General features: G+C 47.6%; 1 protein-coding gene across 1 annotated transcript in view; it reads right to left on the bottom strand.

Moving 5' to 3' along the window:
• Positions 1-13,302, bottom strand: part of agbl2 (AGBL carboxypeptidase 2) — a 90,659-nt gene that overhangs the window by 51,076 nt on the left and 26,281 nt on the right. Inside the window, exons 5-6 of the mRNA XM_063061479.1 lie at positions 11,447-11,597; positions 8,907-9,689 (exon numbers count right to left, since the gene is read on the bottom strand). Coding sequence (XP_062917549.1) covers positions 8,907-9,689; positions 11,447-11,597 — 934 coding nt within the window. The remainder of the gene's footprint in view (positions 1-8,906; positions 9,690-11,446; positions 11,598-13,302) is intronic.

Below are 13,302 nucleotides of genomic sequence, written 5' to 3'. Positions count from 1 at the left end.
AAGAGACACAGACCCAGACACAGACCAGACAGACTCAGATACAAGAGACACAGACACAGACCAGACAGACTCAGATACAAGAGACACAGACCCAGACACAGACCAGACAGACTCAGATACAAGATACACAGACCCAGATACAAACCAGAGAGACTCAGATACAAGAGACACAGACCCAGATACAAACCAGAGAGACTCAGATACAAGATACACAGACCAGACAGACTCAGATACAAGAGACACAGACCCAGATACAAACCAGACAGACTCAGATACAAGAGACACAGACCCAGACACAGACCCAGATACAAACAAGACAGACTCAGATACAAGAGACACAGACCCAGATACAAACCAGACAGAATCAGATACAAGATACACAGACCCAGACACAGACCCAGATGCAAACCAGACAGACTCAGATACAAGATACACAGACCCAGACACAGAGCAGACTGACATTGACATCACAAACACACACTCAGACGCAGACTGCACAGACCCAGACACAGACTAGACAAACTCAGATATAACACCACATGGACAAGACCAGATAGACCCAGACTGCACAGGATCAGACTAAGTTTACAAAGATCCATCACAACACAGACTCAAACTGCTCTTGTACGATCCTACTGCCCTCGCCCTCTCCCTCTCCCTATGAACACTCCAGACATAACTGCATCTCCCCACCCTCACACTGCAGCACTCCTTAAATTCTCAACCCTTCCTGACAACGCCAGATATCTTTCCATACACTTTCCAGAACGTCCTTCTGTCCAGCTTGACCTTACGTTCTCCAAAGTGTCCCGGTGTCCCTTAGGTAGATAATGGCTTTGTGAAGACTTTGGGACATTTTATTGTGTATTGTTATTCCATCTATCTCCACCACAAACTGTAGATTCCTCCCCTACTCCCAAACCTCACTTTCTCCACCCCTACTCTCAAACCTCATTCCCTCCCTCCCCTACTCCCAAACCTAACTTCCTCCCTCATTCCCCGTCTCTCAGTCCCAACTCTCATTCCCCTTCTCTCAGTCCCAACTCTCATTCCCCCTCTCTCAGCCCCAACCCTCATTCCTTCTCTCAGTCCCAACCCTCATTCCCCCTCTCTCAGTCCCAACCTTCATTCCCCCTCTCTCAGCCCCAACCTTCATTCCCTCTCTCTCAGTCCCAACCCTCATTCCCCTTCTCTCAGTCCCAACCCTCATTCCCTTCTCTTAATCCCAACCCTCATTCCCTTCTCTTAATCCCAACCCTCATTCCCTTCTCTTAGTCCCAACCCTCATTCCTTCTCTCAGTCCCAACCCTCACTCCCCTTCTCTCAGTCCCAACCCTCATTCCCTTCTCTTAGTCCCAACCCTCATTCCCTCTCTCAGTCCCAACTCTCATTCCCCTTCTCTCAGTCCCAACTCTCATTCCCCCTCTCTCAGTCCCAACCCTCATTCCTTCTCTCAGTCCCAACCCTCATTCCCCCTCTCTCAATCCCAACCCTCTTTCCCCCCTCTCAGTCCCAACCCTCATTCCCCTTCTCTCAGTCCCAACCCTCATTCCCTCCTCTTAATCCCAACCCTCATTCCCTTCTCTCAGCCCCACCACTCATTCACCCTCTCTCAGTTCCAACCCTCATTCCCTCCCCAGTCCCAACCCTCATCCCTCCTCTCTCAGTCCCAACTCTCATTCTCTCTCAGTCCCAACTCTCATTCCCCCTTCTCTCAGTCCCAACTCTCATTCCCCCTTCTGTCAGTCCGAACTCTCATTCCCCCCCTCAGTCCCAACCCTTATCCCCCCACTCTTAGTCCCAACCCTTACTCCCCCTTCCCTAGTCCCAACACTCACTCTCCATCTATTAATTCCAACCCTCACTACCCCCTCCCCAGTATCAATCCTCCTTGCCTGTATCAACTCTTACATCCTTCTCCTACCCCTCTTCTTCACCACCCCCATCACCTCCCTCAAGTCCCTCCTTCCTCTGCTTGTTCTTGCCTTCTACTCCAGTGGCCTTGCTTACTTCCTCCTTCTTACTCTTCTTCATCCCACCCAGCCAATCCCCTCCCCACCACCTCCCCCACCCAGATTGTCTACATCCCTATGACACCACACTCTCATCTCCTTCCCACTTCCTCCACATCACACTCCCTCCCCCTCACCCTCCTCTCTGTACAGGCAAAGGTGGTGCTGAAGGAGATGATGAGATGGAACAGTCACGTGGGGAAAGTTTAAACATGTGAGTTCTGTTAGATCTGCCTGTGTCATTGATTGTGTGTGAATTGTTGAGCACTAACAGAGGCAAAGGCACAAAAAAAGCATACCATTTACTATACTGTTGAAGAGGTTTAGGATGTCACTAAACAGTCCATCGTATTTCTACCGATGCAACTTGGACAGCATTTTGACTGGTTTCATCACAGACTGGTTTGGAGGGTCCAATGCATATGATTGAAAGAAGCCTTGATGGGGACGGGGTACCTGGCCAAGTACTAAAGACCTCTGATTAATTGGCCTTGATGGGGACGTGGTACCTGGCCAAGTACTAAAGACCTGTGCTGATTAACTGGCCTTGATGGGGACGGGGTACCTGGCCAAGTACTAAAGACCTGTGCTGATTAACTGGCCTTGATGGGGACGGGGTACCTGGCCAAGTACTAAAGACCTGTGCTGATTAACTGGCCTTGATGGGGACGGGGTACCTGGCCAAGTACTAAAGACCTGTGCTGATTAACTGACCTTGATGGGGACGGGGTACCTGGCCAAGTACTAAAGACCTGTGCTGATTAACTGGCCTTGATGGGGACGGGGTACCTGGCCAAGTACTAAAGACCTGTGCTGATTAACTGGCCTTGATGGGGACGGGGTACCTGGCCAAGTACTAAAGACCTGTGCTGATTAACTGGCCTTGATGGGGACGGGGTACCTGGCCAAGTACTAAAGACCTGTGCTGATTAACTGGCCTTGATGGGGACGGGGTACCTGGCCAAGTACTAAAGACCTGTGCTGATTAACTGGCCTTGATGGGGACGGGGTACCTGGCCAAGTACTAAAGAGCTGTGCTGATTAACTGGCCTTGATGGGGATGGGGTACCTGGCCAAGTACTAAAGACCTGTGCTGATTAATTGGCCTTGATGGGGACATGGTACCTGGCCAAGTACTAAAGACCTGTGCTGATTAACAGGCCTTGATGGGGACAGGGTACCTGGCCAAGTACTAAAGACCTCTGATTAATTGGCCTTGATGGGGACAGGGTACCTGGCCAAGTACTAAAGACCTGTGCTGATTAATTGGCCTTGATGGGGACGTGGTACCTGGCCAAGTACTAAAGACCTGTGCTGATTAACAGGCCTTGATGGGGACGGGGTACCTGGCCAAGTACTAAAGAGCTGTGCTGATTAACTGGCCTTGATGGGGATGGGGTACCTGGCCAAGTACTAAAGACCTGTGCTGATTAATTGGCCTTGATGGGGACATGGTACCTGGCCAAGTACTAAAGACCTGTGCTGATTAACAGGCCTTGATGGGGACAGGGTACCTGGCCAAGTACTAAAGACCTCTGATTAATTGGCCTTGATGGGGACAGGGTACCTGGCCAAGTACTAAAGACCTGTGCTGATTAATTGGCCTTGATGGGGATGTGGTACCTGGCCAAGTACTAAAGACCTGTGCTGATTAACAGGCCTTGATGGGGACGGGGTACCTGGCCAAGTACTAAAGACCTCTGATTAATTGGCCTTGATGGGGACGGGGTACCTGGCCAAGTACTAAAGACCTGTGCTGATTAATTGGCCTTGATGGGGACGGGATACCTGGGCTGGTACTAAAGACCTGTGCTGATTAACTGACTGGAGTGTTCACTAATATTTTTCCTCTCTCATATGAGAATCTGAGGTGCCCACCTGCTTCAACCAGGCTTTAATTGTACCTGTTTCGAAGAATGTGGTGGCCTCCCTCAATGACTATCATCGAGTAGCACTTCCATCCATTGTGATTAGTGCTTTGAGAGATTAGTAAGGAACATAGCAGCTCCTGTCTGAGAAGTGACCTGGATCCACTCCAATTTGCCTACCATCACAACTGGCCAACAACTCTTCACTCAACCTTGGAACATCTGAGCAATTAACATGCATACATCATGATGATCTTTATTGACTACAGCTTGGCATTCAAAATGATCACCCCCTCAAATCAATAAGCTTCTAGACTTTGAACTCAATACATCCTTGTGCAATTGGATCTTCGATTTCTACACTTGCAAACCCCAGTCAGTTTGGATTGGCAAAAACATCTCCTCCACAATCTCCATCAGCACAGGTGCACCACAAGGCTGTGTGCTTAGCCCCCTGCTCTACTCACTTTATACTTATTATGCACAGCTCTAATGCCATATTTAAGTTTCCTGATGACACCACTGTAGTTGCCTGAATCAAAGGTGGTGATGAGTCAGCATATAGGAGCGAGATTGAAAACCTGGATGAGAGGTGCCGCAACAATCTCTTACTCAATGTCTGCACGACTAAAGAACTGATTATTGACCACAGGAGGAGGAAACTAGAGGTCTATGAGCCATTCTCATCGGGGGAGAAGGTCAGCAATTTTAAGTTCCTTGGTGTTGTTATTTCAGAGGGACCTGTCCTGGGCCCAGCACTTAAGAGAAAGCATGGCAGCTCCTCTACTTTCTTAGAAGTTTGTGAAGATTCAGCATGACTTCTGAAACTTCGACAAGCTTCTATTGATATATGGTGGAGAGTATATTGACTGATTTTATCAGAGCCTGGTATGAAAATACCAAAGCCCTTGAATAGTGAATCCTATAAAAAGTAGTGGATACAGCCCAGTCTATTGGATAAAGCCCTCTCTACCATTGAGCACATCTAGACAAAGCACAAAAGCAGCATCCATCGTCAAGGACCTTCACCAGGTCATCCAGGTCATGCTCTCTTCTCACTACTGCCATCAAGAGGGAGGTACAGGAGCCTCAGGACTCACACAAACAGGTTCAGAAACAGTTATCACCCCTCAACCATCAGGCTCTTGAACCAGAGGGGATAACTTCAGTTGCCCCATCACTAAACTGTTTCCACAACCTATGGACTCACTTTCAAGGGCTCTTCATCTCATGTTCTCGATATTTATTGCTTATTATTATTATTTCCTTTTGCATTTTCACAGTTTGCCTTTTGCACATTGATTGTCAGTTCTGTTGGGTGTGCCCTTTGAGTTTCTTGGACTTACTGTGAATGCCCGCAAGAACCGAATCTCAGAGTTGTATATGGTGACATATATGAACTTTGATAATAAATTACTTTGAAATTTGAATGATAGTAAATATGATTCTAAAAGGCAGCAGGAGGTGGAGTTCCACAGGGCCCAGGGGCTGGCCCCTGCTCTTTGTGGTATATATTTAGACTTGCATTTAATTTTGGGATTTGGGCATTACTGGCATTCACAAATGTAGGGAGCACAATTTTGGCAATGACACAAAAACTGGTTGAATTGGAGGAAGGAGGACTTAGGCTGCAAGTGACGGCTAGTTGTGGTAACACTAACGTTCCATATTGAAATCAAATTCCAAAATAGGAAGATCCTGTGAAGGCGACAAGGCAAGAGAATAAAACAGGCATTAGGACTGGAATGCGGATCTCTGAAGGTAGACAGCAGGCAGATAAGATGGATAGATGAGGTTGTTAAGAGGTCAGCAAGGAGAATTTGTTAAAACTCTACAAAATTAGTTAGACCACAGTAGGAATACTGTGTCCACCTCAGGTTGCCAGGTACTAAAATGACGTGATAGTACCAGAGAGGGTGTGATGATTTGAGGATGCTACCAGAGCGGTCTTAAGGAGAGAATGTCTAGGCTGCGGCTATTTTCTTTGGCACAAATTAACCAAAGGAGGATTGAGGTGTTTAAAATTAGGAGACTTTCAGAGGGCAAGTAGAATGAATCTAATTCCTTTAAGCAAATAGCTTACAATAAGTAGGAAGTGTAGACTGAGTTATCTAGTTGAGTTGAGAAAGAAGTTTGTTCTCTCAATGTGTGGTGCAGTTTGTTACTCACTGCCAGAAAGGGTGATGGATGCAGAAATCTTGATCATATCTACAAAGTTTTCAGATATGCACTTAGAGTCATAACCACTCACCCTCCACCAAAGTGTTGGGAAACGGGATTATTCAGAAGTACATTTTTGGCCACATGGACAAGATGGGCCAAATGGCTTGCTTCTGCTCTCTATATTTATGTGATCCCATGTACCATCCTCACCAGCTCTGCATGAAGTGTAAAGATACTGATGTGGGCTACTTGAGACTGCTCCAGCATTCCACAAAACCACAGCTGATATGCTTGTACCCTGGAGTCTTCATTCACATCCATCTACAATAACCTGTCACTCCCTGCCAACCAAGAATCTGTCTTAAAACGACAAAACTTCTAGGAAGAGAGTACCAAAGACTCGCTACTTATGCCGGAAAAGAACTTCTCTTCATTTTGGTCAAAAATTGGTGAACCCTTATTGTAAAATAGTGACCCCCTCAGCACCGAGATTCTGCTAACTCTCTCTCACTACACCCACCCTGTCAAGAACTCTTAGGATTGTACATGTCCAAGTCAAATTGCCTGTCATTTTCCTAAATTCCTGCAGATACATTCAGCCTGACCAACACAATCAGCAATTGTGACAGTCTACCCATTCCAAGTATCAGTGTAGTAAACCTGGCCTGAAATGCTTCACAAGCGTTGCTATTTCTATTTTTAAAAATCCACAATATTTTGGATGTGGTCTCACCAATGCCCTGTACAACCCACCTGCCCTGTATTCAATGAGCAATAACATTCTTGCTTTTCCCACATTAAGCTTTTGTTACCTATGTCCTGGGGCACCCAGATCTCTGCACCTCAGCATTCTGTAACGTCTCAAAGTTTGGACAATATTTTGCTTTTCTCCTGCCACAACATACAATTTCACATTTTCCCACAGTATCGTCCACTTTTCAGATCTTTTCTCACCCACAAACTATCCCTTTATACCCTCTTCACAACTTATTTTCCAAGTTATCAGCAGATCCAGCAACGGTTACCTTAGGTTAATTTTATAAACTGTATACTGTAACTGTTTCCTGGGGGAAGCAACAATGGCCATGCCTTCCGCACATAGTCTGGCCCTGTAGCTAAGAAGGGTAGGGAAAGGAAGAGGAGGGCAGTAGTAATAGGGGACTCGATAGTTAGGGGGTCAGATGGACAGGGTCTGATTAGGAAAAGTCAACATGGATTTGTGCGTGGAAGGTCATGTTTGACAAATCTTATTGAATTTTTTGATGAGGTTAGTAAGAAAATTGATGTGGGTAAAGCGGTGGATGTTATCTATATGGACTTCAGTAAGGCCTTTGACAAGGTTCCACATGGAAGGTTAGTTAGGAAGATTCAATCGTTAGGCATTAATATGGAAGTAGTAAAATGGATTCAGCAGTGGCTAGATGGGAGACGCCATTGAGTAGTGGTGGATAACTGTGTGTCAGATTGGAAGACGGTGTGTAGCGGTGTGCCTCAGGGATCTGTACTGGGTCCAATGTTGTTTGTCATATATATTAATGATCTGGATGATGGGGTGGTAAATTGGATTAGTAAGTATGCAGATGATACTAAGATAGGTGGCGTTGTGGATAATGAAGTAGGTTTTCAAAGCTTGCAGAGAGATTTAGGCCAGGTAGAAGAGTGGGCTGAAAGATGGCAGATGGAGTTTAATGCTGATAAATGAGAGGTGCTACATTTTGGTAGGACTAATCAAAATAGGACATACATGGTAAATGGTAGGGCATTGATGAATGCTGTAGAACAGAGGGATCTAGGAATAATGGTGCATAGTTCCCTGAAGGTAGAATCTCATATGGATAGGGTGGTGAAGAAAGCTTTTGGTATGCTGGCCTTTATTAATCAGAGCATTGAGTATAGGAGTTGGGATGTAATGTTGAAATTGTATAAGGCATTGGTGAGGCCAAATTTGGAGTATTGTGTACAGTTCTGGTCACCAAATTATAGGAAAGATGTCAAAAAAATTGAGAGCGTACAGAGGAGGTTTACTAAAATGTTACCTGGGTTTCATCTGCTAAGTTACAGAGAAAGGTTGAACAAGTTAGGTCTTTATTCTTTGGAGTGTAGAAGGTTGAGGGGGGACTTGACAGAGGTGTTTAAAATTATGAGGGGGATTGATAGAGATGACGTGGATAGGCTTTTTCCATTGAGAATGAGGGAGATTCAAACAAGAGGACATGAGTTGAGAGTTAAATGGCAAAAGTTTAGGGGTAACATGAGGGGGAACTTCTTTACTCAGAGAGTGGTAGCTGTGTGGAACAAGCTTCCAGCAGAAGTGGTTGAGGCAGGTTCGATGTTGTCATTTAAAATTAAGTTGGATAGCTATATGGACAGGAAAGGAATGGAGGGTTATGGGCTGAGTGCAGGTCAGTGGGACTAGGTGAGAGTAAGAGTTCGGCAGGGACTCCATGTTTCCGTGCTGTAATTGTTATATGGTTACACAGCCCTCCTCCTTCCTGTGCCCTCCGCTAGCCGCCTCCTCAAACCTGCTTCCTGACCCACGAGTCGCCCCTGTCACCATCTCCCCATCCCAAACATCCCTTCCCCTCACACTTCCTCTTCTGACACACCTCCTGTCCTGTCCTACCAGCTTAACATTTGTTCTCCACCCCACCCACACCCCCTCACACACCTCTCCCTCCGTCCCACCAACTCTCTATTATCCATTCTGGTTTCCTTTTTGCACCACAACCAGTGCTGGCAGTGTCTCCTGTACTGGAACTGCCCCCCCCCCCGGCTTCGGTGTCAGCCTCAGAATGAGCACCGAGCACGGGGCCATGTTCACAGTTCCACGTGCCTCTGCCACTGACAGCAGTGTGGGACCCACCTCTGCACCATGTTCCTGGTGTGCCACACGGATGGGAAGCAGTCCTGCAGCGCCGTGCTGTAGTTGCGGTTCAGGTCCCGGCCAGTCAATGAGCAGCGGTAGTTCCCCACGATCACACCATCCGGGTTCAGCATGGGCACCACCTTAAAGAGAAACGTGTCCCGCAGGAGCTGGGCATCATCGGAGCTACCCAGGATGTGCTCCAAGAAGCCCACCATCACCCAAGACCCATTGGTCTCGCCGGGGTGGACACGGGCAGTGACCACCACTGCCTGCTTGTGTGGGCGGGGTTCCTGACTGCCATTCGGAGAGGTGATGGTCAACACATGGACCACGTTGCCTGCCAAGGTGCGGCAGAGCACCCGCAGCTTGCAGTACTGGGAGCGGACGGGGTCGTTGGCGATGACGCTCAGGTAGCCCTGCAGGTTTGAGTAAGTGTAGGGGTAGGAGTGGGCGAAGAAGCAGGTGTCATTGGCATGGGGGAACTGGCAGGTCCAGGTGAGAGAGTACAGCCTCCTGCCCTCCTGGCCCAGGTTGTTCCTGTAGTAGCAGATGTCCTGGCCCACACGGTGCCAGCCCACCTGTCTCAGTTGTGCCTCTCGCTCGGAGTACAGCAGCGGCTTCAGGCCCTGGCTGTACAGGCTGGTGCACTTCATCAGGTTGACGATGGTGAAACGGTACGTGACCCCAGGCTGCATGTTCTGGACACGGAAGTAGTACCACTGCGTGTGTCTGTCGGTGTAGAGGTCTGTGCGCAGAGTGAGCTCATACTCATAGGTGTCGCTGCAACAGAGAAACAGGATAAAGGGCACATTCACACTGTAAACGACCAGGCTGGAAAATGGTGGGGTGACCGGTAACGGGGCAGGTCATGGGGGCAGCGGGGGGTGGGAGGGGGGTTGACGACCAGGCTGGAAAACGGCGGGGTGACCGGTAACGGGGCAGGTCATGGGGGCAGCGGGGGGTGGGAGGGGGGTTGACGACCAGGCTGGAAAACGGCGGGGTGACCGGTAACGGGGCAGGTCATGGGGGCAGCGGGGGGTGAGGGGGGGTTGACGACCAGGCTGGAAAACGGCGGGGTGACCGGTAACGGGGCAGGTCATGGGGGCAGCGGGGGGTGGGAGGGGGTTAACAACCAGGCTGGAAAACGGTGGGGTGACCGGTAACAGGGCAGGTCATGGGGGTGGTGACAAGGAGTAATGGGAGGCTGACAAGGGGTAATGGGAGTGAGAGAGGAGTTAATGAGTGAGTGCAAGAGGTAAATGGGAGAGTGATATGTAGTATTGGCACAGTGACAAGGGGGGTGATGTGGGGTTAAGGAGAGGCAATGAGATGACATCAGGATGGTGATGGGAGGGTATGAGGTGTAATGAAAGGGTGACAGTGGGGGTAATGGGAGGGTGACGGTGGGGGTAATGGGAGGCTGACAGAATGGTAATGGGTGATGGTGGAGGAATGGGAGGGTGACGGTGACAAAGGGGTAATAGGAGGTTGATGGGAGGTAACAGAGTGGTAAGGGTGTGTGGTGGGAAGAGATGGAAAGGTGACAGACAATAGGGTGAGGGGAGAAAATGGGAGGGTGAAAGGCGGTCAAAGGGAGGGTGATGAGTGGTAATGGGAGGGTGATAGGGATCAAAGGTGACTGGGGGGTTAATTGATGATGGGAGTAATAGATGGGTGATGAGGAGCAATAGCAGATGATGCTGGGGTAATGGATAGGTGATGGTGGGGGCAATGGGAGGGTGAGAGGTTGGGTCATGAGTGGTTACTACAATCAACATCATATCAGTACTCGGGTTCTCCCTGCATCTGGGTGGGTTCTGTGATTATTCACCATTCATAAAGAGCCATTTCCAGCTCCATTCATGTTTCACATGTAGCTGTGCAGTGATGTGGTCTATGGCCTTACTGGGTAGGCCAGACAGAATAATTGACTCCTCAGGTTCTGCTGAGGATGGAGCCAACAGCTGTGCAACAAACACTATTCCCCAGGGAGACATGGTCCTGAACCACAGGAGACACACTTCACTTCGAGATGAGATAGGCCCAAATAATTAAGCTGCTTACGCACAAAACACTGGAGGAACTCAGCAGGCCAGGCAGCGTCTATGGAAAGAGTAAACAGTCGACATTTTTGGCCAAAACCCTTCATCAGCACTGGAAAGAAAGAGAAGTCAGAGTCTGAGCAGGATGCTGCCTGGCCTGCTGAGTTCCGCCAGCACTTTGTGGGTGTTGCTTTGGATTTTGAGTATCTGTAGATTTTCTGTGTTTGTGAGCTAAAGCTGTTGCCGTTTGAGATTGATGAAACAACAGGGGAAATTTTGACACAATCTCAACCCGTTCCAATACCTGTAGGTTTATATGGAGACAGAAGAGCAGAGAGAAAACGGATGGAGGAACGGAGGTCGGGCTAACAGAACAGAAGGCCAGCTGCACAAGGGTGTCAGCAACCAGTGTGGGTGGAGATGACTGGGGAGACGGGAGCCCAGTGAAATAATGTCCCAGTTCATTCCAGACAAAGGCAGACTGAATCTACTCACACTCTAGTTGCTTTCTGCAGGTTTCCACTCTCAAACCTTGATTCGAAGATCAGCATGCTGGAATTTTTACCACTTGAATCAACCGTAGCAGTGCTCAAAGGGCCGCAGTGACCTCTGACACGGGAAAAGGTGAAGTAAGAATCTTTGCTAGCTGTAAGATGATAAGGTGTTGGACAATGAGTAACATCAGACCCAAACACAGAAAGTGACAGTGAAACACAGACTGACAGAGATACACAGACAGTGACAGTGAAACACACAGTGACAGTGATACACGGACAGTGACAGTGAACACAGATAGTGACAGTGAAACACAGACCGACAGAGATACACAGACAGTGACAGTGAAACACACAGTGACAGTGATACACGGACAGTGACAGTGAACACAGATAGTGACAGTGAAACACAGAGAGTGACAGTAAACACAGTGACAGTGAAACACAGATAGTGACAGTGAAACACACAGTGACAGTGATACACAGATAGTGACAGTAAACACAGAGACAGTGAAACACAGATAATGACAGTGAAACGCAGATAGTGACAGTGAACACAGATAGTGACAGTGATACACACAGTGACAGTAAACACTGACAATGACAGTGAAACACAGATAGTGACAGTGATACACACAGTGACAGTGAAACGCAGTGACAGTGATACACAGATAGTGACAGAGAAACACACAGTGACAGTGATACACACAGTCACAGTGATGCACAGATAGTGACAATGAAACACAGATAATGACAGTGAAACACAGATAGTGACAGTAAACACAGACAGAGACAGTGAAACACAGATAATAAAGGTGAAACACAGATAGTGACAGTGATACACAGATAGTGACAGTGAAACACACAGCGACAGTGATACACAGATAGTGACAGTGATACACAGACAGTGACAGTGGAACACAGATAGTGACAGTGAAACACAGACAGTGACAGTGATACACACAGTGACAGTAAACACTGACAGTGACAGTGAAACACAGATAGTGACAGTGATACACAGACAGTGACAGTGAAACACACAGTGACAGTGAAACGCAGTGACAGTGATACACAGATAGTGACAGAGAAACACACAGTGACAGTGATACACAGACAATGACAGTGAAACACAGTGACAGTGAAGCACACAGTCACAGTGATACACAGATAGTGACAATGAAACACAGATAATGACAGTGAAACACAGATAGTGACAGTAAACACAGACAGAGACAGTGAAACACAGATAATAAAAGTGAAACACATATAGTGACTGTGATACACAGTGACAGTGAAACACAGATAGTGACAGTAAACAAAGAGAGTGACAGTGAAACACAGATAGTGACAGTAAACACAGATAGTGACAGTGATACACAGATAGTGACAGAGAAACACACAGTGACAGTGATACACAGATAGTGACAGAGAAACACACAGTGACAGTGATACACACAGTCACAGTGATGCACAGATAGTGACAATGAAACACAGATAATGACAGTGAAACACAGATAGTGACAGTGAAACACAGACAGTGATAGTGAAACACAAATAGTGACAGTAAACACAGACAGTGACAGTGAAACACACAGTGACAGTAAACACAGACAGTGACAGTAAACACAGATAGTAACAGTGATACACAGATAGTGACAGTAAACACAGATAGTGACAGTGAAACACAGACAGTGACAGTAAACACAGATAGTGACAGTGAAACACACAGCGACAGTGATACACAGATAGTGACAGTGATACACAGACAGTGACAGTGGAACACAGATAGTGACCGTGAACACAGATAGTGACAGTGATACACAGATAGTGACGGTGAAACACAGTGACAGTGATACA

The sequence above is a fragment of the Mobula hypostoma genome, chromosome 11, assembly GCF_963921235.1.
Source record: "Mobula hypostoma chromosome 11, sMobHyp1.1, whole genome shotgun sequence".
NCBI lineage: Eukaryota > Metazoa > Chordata > Chondrichthyes > Myliobatiformes > Myliobatidae > Mobula > Mobula hypostoma.
The sequence above is the reverse complement of the archived record's forward strand: the minus strand, read 5'-3'. Positions and strand labels throughout refer to the sequence as shown.